Here is a 21,383-nt window from a genome sequence, read left to right on the forward strand (position 1 = left end):
GGAAAGGTGCTAGTCTCGCCGCACTTGTGGATACAATGAAACAGTACTGTCTCTCTCTCTCTCTCTCTCTATATATATATATATATATATATATATATATATATATTAATCGACCAATTCATTATAAAATTATTTAAAGTCAGGCAGAAAATTGTTAAATTTTGTTTTGATAGTTATATTCTTGCGTGCCAAGATATAAAATAAGTAGTCTTCAATTTACATCTGGTTAAAACACGATTATCTCCCTTGGAGTTACTATCGGAGCAAGTGCTTGCTGCTTAACTTTTTCTATTCCTTTTTAAATTTTTAACAGTTTTCTTATTATTTTAGAAATTCCATCAAAGGGGTTTCATTTATTTAGAAGATATTAAATATTTTATTTTGTTAGCAATTTTAGAACGCATTTAATTATTAAGAGATCAAGGGATAAAAAATATAGTTTTTTCTTAAAAAAAAAGAAGAAAAAACGAAAGAAAGAAAGAAAAAGTGGGTGAAGGAAGGAAAATGCTTCCTTAGTTGTTTGTGTCTTGAGTCGTATTTTTGTTTTATATCAAAATGAAGGTACACAAGCAACTATTAGGTTATTATTATCATTTCTTTTGTTTTAATTAGTGTTAAAGGGGGAATGTTTAGTTGAAAACGTACGAAAAGATCGTGTGTTACTGTTGTAGTCACGGAATCCGCAACAACAAATATTGCGAAATTCTACTTAAGAAATCAACATGGCGGAGAAGCTACCGTGGGGATTGAAAACGGAAGGATTAACTCCAGGATCAATGAAGGTAAGTAGAAATAAAAGTATTTTGGTCATAATAAACATATTCTTTATGTCTCATACGAAATATATAGATTTTTAAAATGATGATTTTATATTAGATTCTGATTTTATTAACTCAAGAGTTACTTAGTTAAGTAACACCTAGAGATATAGTTTGGAGTTTTACTTATTTTGTAAATCGATTTTTATCTCTAAATTTTCGTTTTTAAGTAATGTGTGTTTCGATTTTATTCGAAATTATTTTAATAAACATCTTTATTTCATATTAAAAAAAAGTTTTTTGTAATAGATTGTTAATATCGAAAGTTATTTATTTAGGTTAAATCTTTTCATGCTTAGACTATTATAAATGCTATAAAACGGCTTAATTTTGCCATTCACACTTAATTGTTTTTAATTTTGTTTAGATTTTATATTAAAAAAATTCCTAAATTATGGACTTTAAGGATGTGTATTTATGAATATATAAAAAATATATATTTGAGTAAACTGACTTAAGAATTAACGTTTTTTTTTCTTCTCTCTCCTAAAAATACAACTTAAATGTCTTATAAAGACTGAAACGCTGACGCATTTTTTCCTCCGATTCGTACGTGATCTTTCGGTCGGCAATATGTCAGCAAAAATATCAGTTTTTATAGCGTTTTATTATTTGTTAATTCATACTTACATGCAAATGGGGGATTAACAATGCTTCATTCAAAAGTAATAAAAATAATTTATTTCACTTAAAAAAAAAAAACGAATCTTCTATAATAATAAAAAAGAATTTCATTGTTTTGTGTTCGATTTTTAAGCTCGAATATAAAATTTTGTGCTTTAGAATTTCAACTAAACATAAAACTTAGCTAAAAATATTTCTTTTTATACAAGTATGGAAATATATGGTAAAACTACATTTTTAATTAGAATTCCACTCGATAATTTTCCGTAATTTTTGGTATAGATACCTACTTTTGCCCGATACGTAAGTTATCAGTTTTCCTAAGAATTTATTTTGAACTGTCATATTTCACCTGTGTATTTCTAACTAAAAGCACCGAAGTACTCAAAATTTAATTACATTTTTTATTTTGCATTTATACAAAAAAACAAAACAAAGTTAAAAAGAAATCGTTTAGAAGGTATATTTTCTTTTGTGATATCCAGTGGTTACCTCTTGTAAGTTTTAGTAACAGTGTCTGTAGTGAAACAATAGTTGCGCAATTTCCCACCGCGTTCACCGGCATTGCTGGCTAGAGTCCATTGGCAAGGTGAAATCCGGGACAACTGGAAAACAATGTCGGTGTTAAAAGAGAAAAACTGATTTTCCTTTTAAACAAGTTTCACAATCAAGACTTAAGTGTTTAGTCTATCTTACTATTTTATTTATAGCGGGAGGGGGAATATATGAATTAATATCTTTCCCAAGGGTATTAATAATGGTGATGATGCAGTGCACTGTGCTGTGCACTGTGCAGTGCAGTTAGAAGTGATCGAACTCTTAACTCGGCATGCCGACCCCACAATCCGCTCTTATAAACATTGCGCCACATCGTTTCCATAGTTTACCTTCTTTAAAATTATTTGTTTTCTTGTTAACGTTTTATCAGTTTTTTTTTTATCAGTATTAACTTTTTTTGTGTGGAAGCAAATCGGTGCTAATGCAGAGAGTGATCCGCGCTATTTTTTAAATCGTATTTCCACGTTTAATTAAAGTTTTATATGTTTTTTTTATTCAATTGTAAGGTTAAAGTACAGAATAAGTACAAAACACCCTCCCCTTCCCACGTTAAGAATGGCTTTTTAAATAATAACGTTATTTCAGCACGGATCACTCTCTGCATGAGTACCAGCAAATCAATAATAAAACCCAAAGATATGGAATATTTTGAAACAAATTGATCAATCCCATCTCGATCTATCATCAAATAAAATACCATCGTTACGACCGTTGCGGCGTTGCGTATGTTTTCAGCATCCCAAATTCTCTTCCGAAAAAAACTAGTCTATATAATTATGGCAATTTAAGATGTAATAAAAGTATTCATACCTTTAATAATAATAATATAAAAAGAAAACAATCAATGAGAACAATTTAGGTATGTTTTACAATCCACAGAGATTCGAAAAAGTGGTAAAAAATCAAATATAACAAATAAAGGTTATCGAAGGCAAGATAAGTTACTCTTCTACCTAGCTAAATAAGTGTTTAGTAGTTTTAATCATTTTAAAATGTAATTCGCTTCGAAAAGCATATAGTGTCGAGGCGAGCGCCCGAGCGGTAAGTGAAAACAAAAAAACAAATGGCCGCGAACTTGAAAATGACGTAAAAATAGTCATTTTAAAGACTTAGCTGTCAATTCGCGACGATTTTTCTTGTTCTCACAAACACTCGACACTGTTTTCCGCAGCGAATAAACATTTTAAAGTGATTAAAACCACTAAACACTTATTTAGCTAGGTAGAAGAGTAACATCTTGTCATTGACGAAGGTGCCCATGCAGTATGCACGTTTCTTTTTTTCTATGTTGCGTTCTAATTTGAGTTCAAACTCTTTTGTACGGAAATTTATTAAAAACAAATCATTGATCAACATTTAAATTGTCCTTATCGTTTCTCTGTAGACAAAACAGTGAAAAGTTTTGAAAACACCAACTACACTATAATCCGAATGACGGAAGTGCATGCAACAAGTCAATATTTTTTTATATACCATTTACCCTGTCCCTTCCTGAAAATATGTGCAAATTATTATGGACTAGCAAGAAGACCCGACATTGCCCAAGGTTTAATGAGGATCAACGAATGTTGTTTCACACTTCAGTACTTTTATTGTTATGGTTCTCCCCAGAATGTGCTGCTGCTATCGCGCACAGAAATCACTTTTTCCATAGCTACCAACGTAATAGATGCACTGAGACTAAAGCTGCTTTCAGGTCTGCCAGCAACCACTATAAAAGAGTAATAAAAAATGCAAGAGAGCTATATGCCCAGTCTGTTAAATCCAAGGTAGCTGATCAGCGGCTTGGATCCCACCAGTTTTGGCAAATAACAAATAGGATCCTGAACAGAAGTGTGCGTTCTATCCCAACCATTATCAATGGACCAGAGGTCATCTCGTCAGCATCAGACAAGGCCAAACTATTTGCAAAGAACTTTGCAGCTAATTCTACCCTATGCGACGAAGGCCATCAACTCCCCATATTTCCTCCTATAACACAGAACAAGCTAAGTAACATACAAATATCCGTGCATGAGGTCGCCAAGCTAATAAAAAACCTAGATTCCAGTAAAGCAACTGGCCCTGATGGCATCTTAATTATAGTGTTAAAAAAGCTTCAACCAGAACTTGCTCCCATACTTACGAAACTATTTAAGCGCTGCCTTAAGGAGAAGTGCTTTCCGACCCCCTGGAAGACCTCATCAGTTTGCCCTGTATTTAAGAATTCAGGTGATAAGTCATCTCCCTCTCAGTACAGACCAATAAGTCTCCTGTGTGTTATGAGTAAGTTGCTGGAATCCATATTAAATAGAGAAATAGTCAACCACCTCAGCAGGAATAACCTTCTTAGTGACACACAATATGGTTTCCGCTCTGCAAGATCTACCGCAGATGTGCTGACGGTTATATCCCACAGGATTAGTGAATCTCTTGACAAAGGCTTCCTTTCTAGGGCAATTGCTCTTGACATATCAAAGGCCTTCGACAAGGTATGGCATAAGGGTCTACTTCACAAGATTTCCAGCTACGGTATAACTGGAAATATTTTCTCAATCATTAAATCATTTCTCTCCGATAGGCTCATAAGAGTAGTGGTAGATGGACAAAAATCGGAGGCCTGCAATATAAATGCTGGAGTCCCTCAGGGGTCAATCCTGGGCCCAACTCTCTTCCTGATCTACATCAATGACCTCCCTAAACACATACTTAAATCATTCGTTGACATCTATGCTGATGACACGACCATCTACGGCAACACATCAAAGGCTGTAAATGACAAAGTTCTCTCGGATTCTCTCTACTCTGATATCCAGTGCGTGGTTCAGTGGGGGAAGATGTGGCTGGTTACCTTTAATGCATCTAAAACCAAACTCCTATCCTTACATCATCAACGCTCTTATCCTCAGCTGGGATCAATTGTGATGGATGGCTCTCGTCTGGGTGAGGCCCCGTGTTTTGACAAGCTTCTGGGTTTGACCTTTACTCCTGATCTGAAATGGAACACGTACATCAAGTCTGTTGCCAAGGTCGCTGGAAAGATGGTGGGATCCTTCTACCGCTCCAGAAGATATCTCACTACTGATGCAATTCTCTATCTATATAAAAGCCAAGTACGTCCAAGGATGGAATACTGTTGCCATATCTGGGCAGGAGCGGCCAAAAACAGCCTATCATGCCTTGACAGAGTACAAAATAGACTTCGTGGCTTAGTGGGGGATGCCCTTTTCTCTACCCTGCAACCTCTCTCCCACAGAAGAGACGTTGCGAGCCTATCCTTGTTTTATCGTTATTTTCATGGCAGGTGCTCGTCTGAACTCCAATCCCTGGTCCCCCCTCGCCAATCTTTCACGAAAAACACCCGTCTAGCTGAATCCACTGTGAAAAATTTCCCCCACTCTATATCTGTGCCTAAATCAAAACGCGGATTCCATGAACAAGCTTCTTTCTTAGAACTGCACGCCTGTGGAACTTTGTTCCGTTTGCCTGCTTCCCTCCGGACTACAACTTGGATGTCTTCAAGTCCAATGTTAACAAATTCCTAATGAACCGCCCCCCCCCCTCAATTAAACACTTCATCAAATCTCCACACTAACGTAATGTACTTGCAATAACCCTTATCCCTCAGTGGCTTCCGGGCCTTAATAAGTGGTGATCACTGTGTAAAAAAAAAAAAAAAAAAAAAAAATCAGTTACATTGCCCATTTTTCAATCAAATCGATTGATTGCCTGCTCTAATTCGGTGCCAAGAGAAACTTTACATGCCTCCCCACTTAGTCCACACCTAGTCCTAACTTAGTCCACAATACATTGTAGTCTACATTGCATTGTAGAGAACCTACTATTGATTTTATAAAAAAAATTTTTACGAGAGTACCCAGCATAGTATAAACACCCCCAACCTCCCTATGTTAGAACGATTTTCGGAAATAAACGCACCCGCGACCTCATGTAAAGAACCGCTTTTGAGGTTGGGGGTGTTTACTTCGAAAGCCGTTCTATACATGGAGAGGTTAGGGGGTGTTTATACTATGCTGGCTACTCGCATAAAACAAATACAAAATTATTTTTCTATAATGGCTTGACTTAAAATGCAAAAGTCAAGTATCATTGTTCAATTCTGTTTGTGCTCTAAACAAAAACATTCATTTCATGTGCACCCCTGCTTGTGCGATGATAAAACTTCTAAAATGCACCTGTGATGTTAGGCCGTATTATGAGTGTTTGGTCAAAACCTGACTGTTCCTACTTTCATCGGATGTTTTCGATTTTCAGTACGTATCAGAGGTATTCTGGTACAAAACATATTTAAGAAGACTCCCAGACACATAAAGCATGTTTGCGTGAAATTTTGAAAAAAAATCGGCTTAGCTGTTTCGGAGTCCATAGGGAATGAATTTTTTTGCGTGCACACACACAAAGTGCCTTTTATATATAAGTAGATAGAGATTAACATCAGATTAAGATTATAAAAAATAAATTATTTTCATGTATTAATAGCTGTTCAGATCGCTGTCATATTTTCATTGTAAAATAGATACTGACTTTATAGTTAAAGGAAATCCTCTTTTTCTACCTTAACAATTTGTAAAAACTGTTTTATATTGTAAATGAAGTTTATTTAGACCGGCTATAAAAAAATCAATCGATGACTAAAGTCAAAATGATAAAAAAAAAAAGTAACCAACTCTCGATGCATCCCGTTTTTTTATTTAATTTGATAATTGCCAGTGCATTTGGAGGGAGGGTATAAAACATAGCCCCAAAACGATGTGGCCTGTATTTAGAATCTTTGCCCAAAGCAAAATCTGTTTCATGCTATTTAAATTTGTTCACGTTGCTTGATATGACAGTAGTGCATGATTTAGGAGTAATATAAAGTTTGTTGTAGGCAACCAGCAATAAATCAATCCCTTCTAAAGGAATGAGTGAAAGCAAACGGTTTATTTTTTAATGTTTTCAAATACTAAAGCTTTATTGAAGCAAAATGGTGATCAACCTCACTTAAGTGATAAGAGAACATGATTCAAGTAATCGTGTTTTTATGATTACTATGGAATCGACGATGATGAGAATGAAAACATGTCCTTCATTAACATCTGTAAGTTTATGGGAAGATGAATGTTGAGATTAGCTTTCTGTGTGCAGCATCATTGTGTCTATTCATCTAATTGACCTTGTTTGATAAGAAGAAAGAAGGCCACCAAGTTCCAATTAAAAAAAAAACGTCTCTACAATTAATTCAAGTTTATTTAAGTTTCATCAACACAATAGGAACCGTTCAGTCTCAAAAAACAAAGGATACCCCCTGTAGTGGCAGCTGCATGTATAATTGTGAGGCAAGGGTTGCACAATCTCCAACCACACCTCTCCTGAATCAGCACCGCTTGAGTCCAGTGGACAGGGGGAAGTCCAGGATGACTGGAAGCAATGTCAAGATAAGCGGAGAGCACATACAGCACTTGGAAGTTCCAAACTAGAACTGTTCATATTAGCTTCAAATTGAATAGAAATTGTCAAAAAAGCACAAGTGTTCTAATCGTTTGAAGCGCATACCAATGACTGCGAGTGATTACATGTTAATAGAAAAGTAAATCGTAATCATTCAATTGCTCCATCTCTAACCGTCTATGGTTAACTATAAATTTAGGCTAGCGGTCGAGAGTGCCAGGATCATAGTAGATCCAAAATCGGTTTCACATCATTTACAAGTCATAAGACAATCAAAATAATGGTCTTTTACAAATTGTTTCTGTAAGATTAAAAATCTTAAAAATATTAAATAAAAAAACATGTTTTCATTAAAATTTACAATAATAGTTTGCACAATAACAAGTTTGCATAGCATAAAATTCAAATGGCATTTAGATGATTTTTATAAGGATTGTTGCATCAAGAAATAGACTTTAAGAAAAAAATGTTTGCAAAACTAAACTTAGCAAAATATATCATGCATAGTGCTGGTGTTGGTCTCTATGTCCTGCAAAACGCTGGCATGTTTTCTATGCTGTCTGTCATAGAGGCATAGGTGTAAACATTGAATGCTCCCAATGCAAACTGGGTGCACAAGAAATGTGGTCATCTTACTGAGAAGCTGGTAATTGATTTGAATTCTGTTTGTTGCAGATGTTTGGGTGTTGATTGACGGTAAAGTTGTGGCACATGTAGATGTAAATGATGCCCTACTTCATGTTGGAGCTACCTTCTATTATCTGAGTAACACGGTAAATGCTGGTCGTGGTTATGAATGTACTATCACGTTTCTGTGTTATTTGTGAAAGGTTCAGGAAGCTGCTGCTAAACTATGAGGGGCATGCAATAAGTAATGCCCCTGCCCCACTTCCCATAGCAGTAGAGCAATGAAACTTGGCACAGTTATTAGTCTTTCTCTACATAGGAATCACCCAGAGTTATGCATTTCTCCCATCGTTTGATGCAGCTCTGGAGACCGTTTCTGTAGAACACCCCAGGTTGGTCCTCCAACCATGACGTGACTTCAGAAATCAAGGCTGCATCATCTGGGAAACACTTTCCTTTCAAAAACAACTTCATGGCTGGGAAGAGGGAAAGTCAGAGGGTGCAAGGTCAGGAGAGTAGGGAGGATGGGAGAGGATTTCATAACCACACGCCCGTGCTTCTGATCTGGCAACATGTGAGTTGTGGACCGGAGCGTTGTCCTGCAGGAGGACGGTACCTTTGCTGATCTTGCCCCGCCTCTTGATTTTGATAGCTTCCCTTAATTTCCTCAAAAGTGAAGCATAATAGGCTCCTGTAATTGTAGTACCCTTTGCCAGGAAATCTGTCATCACTCCGTCCTGGTCTCAGAAGACCTTGCCAGCGGAGGGCTGCACCCTCGCCTTCTTTGGAGGTGGTGAGTCCAAGTGCTTCCACTGCATTGACTGGGGTTTGGTCTCTGAATCATAGTGATGGACCCAGGTTTCATCTTGTGTAATCAGTCTTTTGCAAAACTTTGACTCATCTTGGCACATCTCCAAATTCATCCTCGAGCACTCGACACGCTCTTGCTTCTGGAATGGTGTGAACAGCCTGGGAATCCATCTGGCAGACACCTTATGCATATGCAAATTGTCATGAATGATAGTTTCCACAGACCCTGTACTAATCTTGGGCTATTTGGCGAATAGTAATGCGCTGATCTTCCAAAATGGCAGCCTCAACTTGACAGACAGATGCCTCATCAATGGCAGAAGGGGGGCGACCAGGTCTGGGAGCTGTTTCCACAGACTTCCGGCCATGTTTGAATTCACAATGCTAGCGTTTTACAAGGTCATATGATGGGGCATTGTCCCCATAAGTTTCTTTCATTTCATCAGAAGTCTCCTGTGGTGTGCGTCCTTTCAAATACAAAAACCGGATCACTGTTCGACATTCAACAGGCTCCATTTCACACTTAACTCCGTTCAAACACCTGTAAAACAGAAACCACAATTAGTTCAGAGCTGTAATTTGCCACATAACCCATAGAGATATAAATTATTGCACATTCAAAATTTCAGCAAGATCAGACAACTGGGGTATTACTTATTGCATGCCCCTCGTATACATCTAGGCACAATTTTTTTTCAAGATTCTGGGTAAAATCTTTTTAGCCTCTGTTTGCTCTGTTATCTTGCATGGTAGTATGATATGGACCCCAAATGCTTCCCATCTGCAACAACTTCAGCATAACAACCATGCCATGTGTAGCATGAAACTAGAGGAAAGGAGCCTTTCGTCTGTGCTTCATCAGAAACTTTGTATTAGTGTCATTTTTGATGCTTTACTCAGTCTGTGTCTTAGGTACATAGCATGCCACACATTTTTTAACTGCATAACATGCCCAAATATCTCAGGCACTAGAGTGTGATAGACAGGAGGCCTTAGCTTGAGTGGATAAGTGATTTAAGTATTTACAACATGTCTGATATCAACCTGACAGATTGGGCTGCATGGAGAACAGGCAAAAGGTGTTACCTGGTGTTGTCCATCCTGGCATCTGAGACACTCACAGCACCTTAAATGTGAAACTCTGATAAGTTTTAGCTTATGAATTCATGCAAATTAATTTAAAATTTTATTCATTCAACAAAGAATCATTTAAATGTAAATTGTTAGATTATTCCAAAGTAAATGGTCAAAAGGAAGACAACTAAATGACATCACAATTTCTTTGTGAGCAATCTTGATTTTTTCCTTTCCACTGAATTTAAGCAATGCCAGATCGAGGGAAATACAGTTGAAGATTACACGATCACGTCTCTGATCACAAGGGTGCATTTAACCTTCTCACCAGCCAAGAGGTATTCGAGTACCTTTTAAAAAAATCAATACATATAATAATACAATTTATTTTGGAATAAGCTTTTACCTATTGGCACTTGTTTTACTTAGCAGAAATAGAAAATCAACCTCGTCCTTCCAGAGTAGGAAAAAGAAACAAAGAATTTTAAATCGTCTCATTAAGACATTCCCTCATTTTGTTCATTTTTCCTTTTACACACACAAAAGAAACAAACAAAAAAACAAATCAGGAGGAATTTTTTTTACCTCTTACCAAGAGGACTTTATTTACTCCTCTCACCTTGTCACACAATGTTTACTTATAGCATATATTTTATTTACAACATTCACGAGTTCATTCAGAAATCAGCATAGTAATTCACATGAATTGAGTGAATGCATAGCAGTGCCAGATGTCGCCATTAAAAATAAGTGATAAAAATTTGAATAATTAGACTCACTATCTTTCGAAGCTTATAACTACTTGAAAAATGCTATTTAAACCCTAATTTTTTTTCAATAAAAGGAGCAAAGACCAAATTTTAAGATAATAAACAGTTTAATAGAAAAATATGCAATATTTTTTTTTAATCGTTTTTGTTTTTAAAATGATTACAAGAAATTCAACGAATTATAACTTACTCCAATTGTAAATATATATATATATACATATATATAGTCCAAAAAATCACTTACCTATAAAAAATACTAATCAATGGGTGCTTTCCATTCTTCATTTATAAGAATTTGTCCATATTTATATTTTATATTCCATGTACGTTTTAAATAAAAGAATTAAGCAACCATTCAGAAAGACCGCGATTTTCAAATATAATAACGTGATCACAGAGCGGAGTTGCCTCCCTTTCTTCCAGTTGACAAATACGGAGGCTGAAAAGTGCCATAATTATTTCAAAAACGTAAAAATGACGCATTAGACCAAATATATTTCCCGGTAGTAAAGAATAAAGAAACAAATATTTGAAGTGCTGATATGTCTTATTTCTCTTTTGAATTTCTGACATGACATGTCAACAATCAAATTAGTCAAGTATGGGTCACTGTATTTGAAAAATGATCACATTTCACTCATCAAATTTTACTTTTTAAAAGAAAAACCCGATGACAAATTTTCCATTTTTTTTTTTTATCCTCTTAAAGAATTATGAGTTTTTGATTTAAAATATTTTATTTCTTCTTTATGCAGTGAATTTTTTTTTTTTTTCAAAAATCTAAAAAAAAAAAAAAAAAAAAAAACATTGAAAAAATTCATGTAGGTGTCCAATTTTTACAGGACGATATTTTCAAAATGTGAGGTTTAACTTAAAAAAAAAAAAATTATATATCAACGTGTTTAAAAAAAAAAGTTTTAAACTTTTGACTTTAAATTTGCACATTTGTTTTTGTTTTAAATTAGACTGCTTTATTTATTGATCTTTTATCAATTTGTGATATATAAACCTTAGGTGAGAAAATTAATTATTTACTTTTTAATAGACATTTCAAAATGGGGTAGGGGGTGAATTACAAAAAAAAAAATGTTTGTCTAGAACAGGGGTCCATAGAATATTTCTGGGGGTCCACAGAATTATTATTATGACTTATTATCATAATTATTATAGTTGTTGTAGAATACTTTATTTACATTAAATTAGTTTTCATTTTAAAATAAAACTTAATTATATAATATTTCTTTGATTATTAAAACCTCAAAATTTATATTAGTGAAAAATAGAAGATTGTCTTATGACCAATAGTTATGAAGGGGTCCACCAAGATAAAAAGAAGAGAAAAGGGGTCGAGGAGAAAAAAAAAAAGGTTGAGAACCACTGGTCTAGAATATTATATCCGGTTTATTGGAAAGAGCATCAAATTTCATATTAAATCTGAAAATATTTTAAAAATTGAACCAATAGAAAAATTTTGATAGATTTTTAAATTGAAAAAAATTTAACTCATAAAATTCAATTCATTTCATTACGTAGAAAAAAATGGCTACATGAGCGTGCTCATGCATTTTGTAAACACTTTTTTTTTTTTTTAAATAAAAAATATTTGTATTATTTTTTAAAAAACTTTAATAGTTTATTTTGGAAGTATATTCTATAAAGAAAATAAACAACCCACTTTAAAAAAAGAAGTTATGAGTTTTGTATATTTTATTCGCAGTTTTGTGTTAAGATTGTCAAAAATTCACAAAACATTCTGACACACCTAGTGACTGCAGTCTGTAATGCAAAGAATTGTTTCTCATTAAATTTCTTTAATGGCATAAGGAGTTTCAGTAAGAAAACTTATGATTGAGAGAGGGTTATCTTCTCCAATACCCTCTATAACATTAGTAATCAAAATAAAAACTATTGATCAGATTAAATATGAAAATCGATAAAATTGATTGAAAATAATTTTTTTTTTTTTTTTTTCAGAACATGGATCATATAAATATGACTTAATAGATTTTTATCTACCAATGTTAAATTTATTCCAATAAAGTAAATAGGGGAATATCTAGCTGTACTTCATATTCAAGATAAGATTTATAACTTGAAAATTATAGAAATTGTAATATGCGGTTCTGGGCTTGGAGCAAGATTAGACAGGAATCTTTGGTTGATATTAAATTATGATTTAATACTGTCATTTTTTTTTTTTTATTAAAAAATATTTTTTATTAAAAAATACTTGACTTTTTTATTTTATTTTTATTGACTTATTTTTTATTAAAAAATACTTGACTTATTTTTCTTTTTGATATACAATTAGATATGAGTCCGATTCAATCAGATGGCAAAAACATGTTACTATAATATAAACACGAGAAGCTACAAGCTGTTGTTAGCAGCAGCAGTAGAGTTTCTATCTCTTAGAAAGTATAGACTAGAGGGGGGCAGATTGGAGGGTGAATTGTGTGAGATAATTAAACGTGAAGCCCATTTGCTGGGTGTTTTTTAATTTTTTTACTTCCTCATGTTAATGTAGCATTCCCAATCCATCAGTTATGCAACATTGAAAAATCTGCATCTTAATCTATTCAACTTGATTATTTATGAGCCAATGTTAAAAATATATCTATTGTTGGAAAATAATATAATTTTTCCAAATATAGAATTTATAAGTGCTTTCATCAATTGAATTTTATTGCAGTTACAACTGTATTTATTTTGAACAGTTTAAAATACAAATATGAGTATTTATTTATTTATTTTTTTTTTTTTTCAGGACTTAATTTTACATGTTACTTTGTTTTTCACAATCAATCATTTATTAAAATTTTTGAAATTGTGCAAGCAATCAGAAACGCGTTAGACTACAGTCAGGAAGAGGTACTTTTCTTCTCGAACCAGTTGAATCGAAAGCACAAGGAAAGCTCCTTAAAAAATTATAAGATAATCAAAAAGAGCCATTTCTTATTGACTAGAAGATATTTTCAGAATTATTTTGATTTATAGTATATTAAATTTTAATTGCTGGCTTAAGTTTGAAAAAAAAAGTTAAAATTTCTTTTGTAATGTAGGACAAAAATATCAACATGCACCTGGACTATAGTGAGAGTGTGGTCAATTGTGAATAGATTTTTCATTTCCACACTTTATGCATAAATATTAAGGATAAACTTCAATGTCATGATCAGATGCATGTACGACAGTAAACTAAAGTAGAGAATACTTTCAACTGTGCTCTATCAGAAAATTTGTATTGGTATGATTTTGGATGCTTTATGTGCTTGGTATCTCAGGTGGTCTAGCTATATACAGTGTGCCATCTTCTGCATCAACTTGATAACATGTATGAATACCCAGGTATGAGGTTGCATCGAAGACCAAAGAAAACCGTATTTACATGCATACGAAGGACTTGACTGCTTGTAACATAACTGGTATCAACTCTATGGATTGAACCGCATGGAAAGCAGTTGTGAGACGTTACTTGGTGTTACCCACCCTTAAATCTAGAACACTCAGAGCATTTTAAATACCAAAACTGGATGATGATAAAGTTTGTCAAAATAACATTTAAAAACATAAAATTATTAAAACAATAACTTGACCTTAAAAGAATTTTGTCTAACTTTTAATTAGAAAAATGTATCTTGAATAAACATTCAACATAGTAAAATAAATGTACTGGATATTTTATTATATAACTGTGCTTTTAAAAAAGCTTGTATATATTAAAATATAAATATGGAAAGCTAAGTTAGTTTAAAAACTAATTTATATTTTGAATATTTAAAATGTGTAACCAATTTATATTTTGAATATTTAAAATGTGTAACCAATTTATATTTTGAATATTTTAAATGTGCAAAATTTGTAATATACATTCAAAGCATTTTACAGCTGAAATTATTTTAATAAAATTGTTGGTATTTCTATTTTAAAAGGGATATATTTTCTATTATTTTAAATTGCACTTAGAAAAAAAAACAATCGTAAAATATTAATACTCATTGGATTTTTAGAAATCCATTTGTAACTATTGTTAACTATTCTATACCTTCAAAGTTTTTTGAAGTGTAAAAAAAGTTTGTCATCAGAGAATTTCATTTTTATTTTTTGTCAAAATATGAGTGTTATAGTAAAAAAAAAAAAAAAAAAAAAAAAAAAAATCACTCTTATACAACTTTGCAGCAATGGGATGGATAGATAATGTGGAGCTTATTAGGTTACACACTCTTTTATGGACTCTTTATGGAGAGTGAGACTTTAGTAGTTGGTGCACCAGCCCAGATGTGATTGATAACAATACTCCATGCATGCGTGAATAGTGGCTTTGTGGAGATATAGGATATTGACAGTTGTGAAAGGTTTTCTAGCTTGATTAGAGGATGCCTATCTTTCTTGCTTTGACAATGTCTTCTATGTATTTGTTTCAATTCATGTTATCTGTAAATGTTAGACCGAGGAGTTTAAACGATGGACTCTTATGTAAGGTGCAATCTGTAATTGAAAAAGTTTCTTATAATTGTTAAAAGAAAGAAACTGTGTCTTAATATCATTAAATGTTACTATTCATGTCCCCATTCTGCTCCAGACTGGACGTACTTTTCTAAGAATTTAGCTATTGCCTTGCATATGTGTATGTTTTTGCCTGCATAGCAAGAATAGTATGGTGTCATCAGACACAATTTCGTTTATGAAAATCAGGAACAATAATGGTCCCAAGGATTAATCTCTGAAATACATTTGCATTAATATCATTTTATTTGGATGTATGGCCATCGAGGACAACCTGAATCTTTTGTCTAAAGAAGGATCTGGTTATATTAAATATTCAGTAATACCATACAAATAAATTTCATATCAGGCACTACTGCCCTAGCTTCACCAGTTTTGTCCAGTTTATAAATGATTCCATATTACCATAAATTTAAGGTAATTTAAATGTATATATCATTTATTTGCAATACAAATACTCTCGTCCACCAGAAAGGTTTTTTTTTTGCAAATTTTGAATTAAAATCGTGAAAACAAAATCCAGTAAAATAAGTAAGCAAGTTTTATTTCTAGCTTATTTGCCTATTCATAAATTGACATTTGTTAAGACATTTTTCTTGCATAACTAGAATAATAATAAGTCTCTTTACTTCTATTATTAGTGTACATTAGTCAAAAATTATGCTTCACCAGTATAAATAATGTCTAAATTAGTAAAGTTTAAAACAAGAATAATATATCAATTGGTATAGAAGGAAGGAAAAAAATAAAAGAAAATGTCTTATGGAAATAGTGAAGTATTTTTTTACAAAGGCATGGTGCATTACCTTATTCTGTGCAGAGAAAAAAATATAATAATTTGCATAAAGTAACTTGAAAAAAAATACAACAAACAAGGAAAAATAGAAATTTAACCATTTCTGTGAACTTATAAGAAATAAAGGCTACAGCATGATCATTTTAAAGCTAGGAAAACATGTTCAAAATACAGTTTGTGGAAAACCCCACTTAAAACAAAACTTTGCATTAAATAAATAGAAGAAAATACTATATTCAAAATACTAAAAGAACAGAAAACACTTAAATGTAAGATGAAATAGTTTTTGTAAAATTACATCTTAACAAAAAGAAAAACAATTGCTATTAGTACAGTCTGTTCAGTAAACTTTGCTAACATTCACCAGTCTTGGAATTCTCCTGTGAAATTAATTTTTAATCGATGCTGCAAGCACTGCATTTTTCTTGGATACCTAATCATAAAATGTGCCAAAGTATCTCTTTTGGATATATTCAATCTGTTTTAGTAGATGATGTTATCCATTTGTGAATTTGCCTGGTTTCTTGCAGCTATGTATAATGATGTTATCTGTTGTGCATGAAGACAGATAAACATGCAAGATAACAAGCAATGTCTACAGAGTTTTCGTAGTGTATGTATGTATTCTCTAAATAATAAATTATGGCATAGAGATACATACAATTTGAGTGAAAAGTCAGGAAGAACATACAAAGTATGCCAAGTTCTTTCAAAATTCCCCCAAAATTGATGAAGAAATTAATGAATTTCTTGTGAATTCGTTCTGTGATACAAGTACTTTTATTTTAGACTAGCATGGGTGCCTGGCGTTGCCCGGGTGTTTGGAGGTGTGTGTTGAGCAAAAAAAAAAATTGGTAGTAGGAAGGCAGGCTCGAACCTGTACCGCGAAGGAGTAAAAGAACGGGAAAAAATGTGATGTCTTTGCTGTTACAACCACCACCAAACCGGAAGTGATGTAGGTTTAAATTAAGGCTAGACAATCGAAAAGAGGGGATGACTTTTATAAATATTGGTGAAAAAAGCGACCCCTCTCTGTAGAAAAGTGCCCGGTTGAGGGTGAAGAAATTAATGTTTTTATCCAATTTTTTGGTATTTCTCGTCTGAAGGATCGAGCTTCAAAACGATACTTTTTGTGAAAATCTGTCGCCTCTGTCGAAAGTTTTAGACAGACATGCAAACATAGATACATACATTTATAAATTGGTAGCTCAAATTTTCGACCCAAACCGATTAAAGAGCTTGTCCTATCTCTGAATACCCTTTATGTAAAATTTTAAATGTTTAGACCAGAAATTGTCTGAGTAATTTGGTAAAGACCACAGAGGTAAATTTTTTTAAAACTTTAACCCTTATTATGACCCCTAAACATTTATTGCTTTGGGCTCAAATCAAGTTATTAAGTTAGATCCATGTTCAAGGAACCTATATCTAAAATTTCAATTGTTTATACTCAAAATTGGCGGAGGAGTTTGGTAGAGTTCTCAAATGTCAAATCGTTGAACTTTTGACCCCTTAACAGCCAAATTTCTGACTGAAAATGGATTACAAAGATTTTCCCAAATCTCCGTACCCTGTATATCAAATTTCGAGTCTGTAGACTGAAAATTGACAGTTATTGTGTAGGGAAATGTACACAGGCACGCACACACACACACACACACACAGACACTTTCACTTTTATAGATATATAGATTGTTATAAAGTTGGTATGAAGAACTCAATAAACAAAGTTCAAAGCTGTTTGAATGATAAAAATATCCCTAGTGGTTCAAAAGTTATGAGAATTTAAAGCTTTGAAATTCAGTGTTCAAAATTGATATTATTAAATGGAAAAATATTTTGATGAATGTTCTCTGATTTTTTTTTGATTTTTTTTTATATAGAAGTCATCATTTATCTAGGCCCGGAGGCCACTCGAGGATAAAGGTTAATGAGTGTATAGTAGTCAATGGGATAATATTGTGTAAATGTAAATTTAGTAAATTGGATTACTTAAGGGGAATGGCTCATCAAGAACTTGTTTATGTTGAACTTGAAGACTATCTAATTGTTGTCAGCCGGAAAGATAAAAATACTTATTTTTTATATTATTTTTACTATGAAAAGACAACTTTTGATTTAATTAAAAGAAAAGAAACCATTACAGCTTATGTTTCTTCAAAAATTGGAGATGATTGCTAAGAGTACATATATTTGGTCAGCTATCATCCAAGAAAAGTTGATCTGACTCCTTTGATCGAGATTGTATTTTTGACATCCAATTTTGCAATCTCCATCCAGTTCAGATTCCAGATCTAAAGGCAACTGATTGCCTAAAATTTGGCATCCACTGTTTTCACTTGCATTTTGATTTGCGCGCCCTTGTTGCTTTTTGTGAGAGTTGGTATGAACTTGGTGCCACTGATTGAATTAAAAACTCTTCAGTAGGAAACTGTAAAACATGGCCACCTTGATGTCTGGACAGCAAACTGCTATATGTGATTAAGCAATAGATGCTTGAAAACAAATTGGTGGAAGCAGCATATTTTCAGTATTCAACCAATACACTATTGGTCAAATACTTTTAGCCATCACATTTTTCCGACATAGCTCAGAGTAGGTTGTATACTCTAAGATCAAGTTGTCAACCACTGCCAAATATATCAAGAATTGTTACTAGTCCTCTACACTCCAAAACAAAAGTTTCTTATGGGCGATACATCCATTTATAATTTTCATGTATATTCAATTTCTAAATGGCTGCTATAATTTAACAAATGTGATTTTTTGCAATATTATTCATTTTGATTTTTTAAGCATATTTTATTTTCTAGTTTTGATGAAATAGTTTTGAGTAACATTTTTTCTCCAATTTCTTTTGCAGGCCATATCAGAAAGCAAATTAAAAGCCTTTAATATAGGCACAATGAATATTGGCAAAAAAGGCCTGTCAAAGAAAGAACAAGAAGAATTAAAACGCAAAGTAAGTATTGGTATTTTATATGAAATTCAATTATGCTCTTTAATTTTCCCTTGCATTTATCTCATAAAAAAGAAAGTGTTTAATTATGTCTTTCTGATCAATTTTGTCTCAACTTTTAAAAAATCTTACTGGCTATTGATATAAATATGAAGATTAAATTTATCAAATAAATTCCCAAAATGTCTGTAAATCTATTTTGTTACCATTATTTTTGAATTCATCCAGTTTATTCTGTAACCTTTTCATATTAAAATTATTTTTTTACTTAATTAGGAAATCTATTTTAAACATTCCAAGATATTAGAATAAAAATCTATTTGTTTATAAGATTTAGTTTTTGAAATATTTCTTGCCAATAAAGTTGTTGCTTAAATTTCATTGAAATCTTTTAAAATCATATCTAAATGCTTGAAAAAGGGAAGAAACATTTATCTTATGTTACTTTAATGAAAAAATATCTTATATAAACTAAAAATTTATCAAAGAATTAGTAATTATTTCTCCTTTTTCTTTCCAACTCATATATATAATTCCAGCACTTGCTATTATACATTTAAGCAAAATTTACTAAAAAATTATAACTTTGCATATGGAAAAAATATTTTAACTATATTTTTAATATTATCATGTGAAAAGAAATGTGCAAACTTTTCTAAGTTAAATAACTTGTATTAAAGACAAAATAAATGATGCATTTTTAATTTTTATTTCAGCAAGATGAAGAAGCTACAGCTCAGGTTTATCAAGAATTTGTGGCTTCATTCGAAGATACATCAAAACACAACAAAATTTGGGTTAAGGGTGGAACCGTCAATCCAGACAAAAAAGATGGTAAATGATAAAAATGTTTGCATATATTGAATTTTTTTTTTTTTTTTTTTTTTTTCTTAATATGGCCTTCTTTTTTCTGTTATATTATCAGGATCGAGAACACATTTAACATGTCTTTATAAAAGATATATCCTTATGTCTCAATTTCCAAGTTCTTTCTTAATTTGATATTTGTTTTAAGTTTGTTGAAAAGGATGTTTTTGAAACAATAGAAACTGGCTATTGAGAGTTCTTTTCCTTGAAAAAGATTTTACTAGCATAATGCCACAAAGTGATGAGAGTGGTGAGAGATTGGCAGTTTGATTTAGCTTCAAGGGAAAACATTTGTTATACATTATATATACTAACTTCAGTCATCACAAAATGCTGAATCAAACTGCAATTTTCTCATGTTGCATATTCTCCCCCTGCAGAATATCACTGTCATTGACTTCCTATATACTTCAATTTCATATGGTCATGTATTATTTGGGCTTTTCTTTAAATTCCTTCAAATAATATCCAACATTACAAAAGAAAAAAAATTATTTGAAACTAGTCGGCATTCAATATTTTAAATAGGATTTAAACTTTCTCCAAGGACATTGAATTACTACAAAATGGAAAATTAAAATGGCATTAAACTACCACAAATACCTGCCATTCATCTTATTGTAATCCAATGATTACCTTTTTGGTCATGCTAGAGTAAAAAAATAACACAAGGCAAGTCATTGGTACAGCTTGTGTGTGTGTGTGTGTGTGTGTGTGTGATACTGTTGTTGTGGAAAAGGAACTTCAAACACTTCTGTTGATCTCTGCTCATATCAGCCCCAATGATAATATTTGTTCAACATTGGCTCATTGACTTTTTGACTTTCACTGCAATCTCTCCAAATTGAACTCTGACTGACCCTTGTCTGCTCCATTTCTTCAGTATATCTACTTTTGACTGAAAATCCTTGTCGTTTAGTCTTTTTTTTTCAGCCACTCTTAGCTAGTCCTTGGAACTGACTATATCCATGTCTCTCAGACCATCACTCTCTAATCACTCAAAAACTGACCATCAACAGCCAATGCACCATCCCATCTAGGAAATTCAATAGTTTCATTGACCTCCTTATTGCCTGTCCACTTATCTCACTTGTCATTCATTTCTCAGCAGTCCTGACTGTGAGTGAGTATTGTAGTAGTACCTCCTATTATATATGTAGGTATTTGTATTTAGTCAGAATTCATTTAATCAAGTACACTTGGAAGATAACTCATGGAAATCAAAAGCACTTTACTAGTTTTTATGTTGCAAGTTCAAAACTAATAAGAAAAATGGCATAGTCAAAACATGGAAAGACAATAAAAACGTCAATATGAAAGATTCTAAAACTTGTATCTAGAAAAATTTCAACAAGAAATCTTTAGCAAAACTTTTAGAAAAGTTCACAAAAGAAAGTGACAAAAGTTTTCTCAGGATTCCAAAATCATCTCAATTGAAGAATTTAAGTACAGACTAGAAGCAGGAGTCAGAAGCAGAAGTTTGTAGCATAGATTCAAAGATAGGACATTTTTTAAATATGATTTTGAACAGTTACAAGAAAAAT

General features: G+C 32.5%; 1 protein-coding gene across 1 annotated transcript in view; it reads left to right on the plus strand.

Annotated features, from left to right (window-relative positions):
- The first annotated feature begins 238 nt into the window (after positions 1 to 238).
- Positions 239 to 21,383, plus strand: part of LOC145296828 (U2 snRNP-associated SURP motif-containing protein-like) — a 63,877-nt gene continuing 42,732 nt past the window's right edge. The window contains exons 1-3 of the mRNA XM_080142939.1: positions 239 to 782; positions 18,877 to 18,975; positions 19,689 to 19,806. Of these exons, the coding sequence (XP_079999065.1) occupies positions 723 to 782; positions 18,877 to 18,975; positions 19,689 to 19,806 (277 nt within the window). The 5' untranslated portion in view covers positions 239 to 722. The remainder of the gene's footprint in view (positions 783 to 18,876; positions 18,976 to 19,688; positions 19,807 to 21,383) is intronic.

This window comes from Euprymna scolopes, chromosome 17 (genome assembly GCF_053919585.1).
Source record: "Euprymna scolopes isolate OS-2025 chromosome 17, ASM5391958v1, whole genome shotgun sequence".
Lineage (NCBI taxonomy): Eukaryota > Metazoa > Mollusca > Cephalopoda > Sepiida > Sepiolidae > Euprymna > Euprymna scolopes.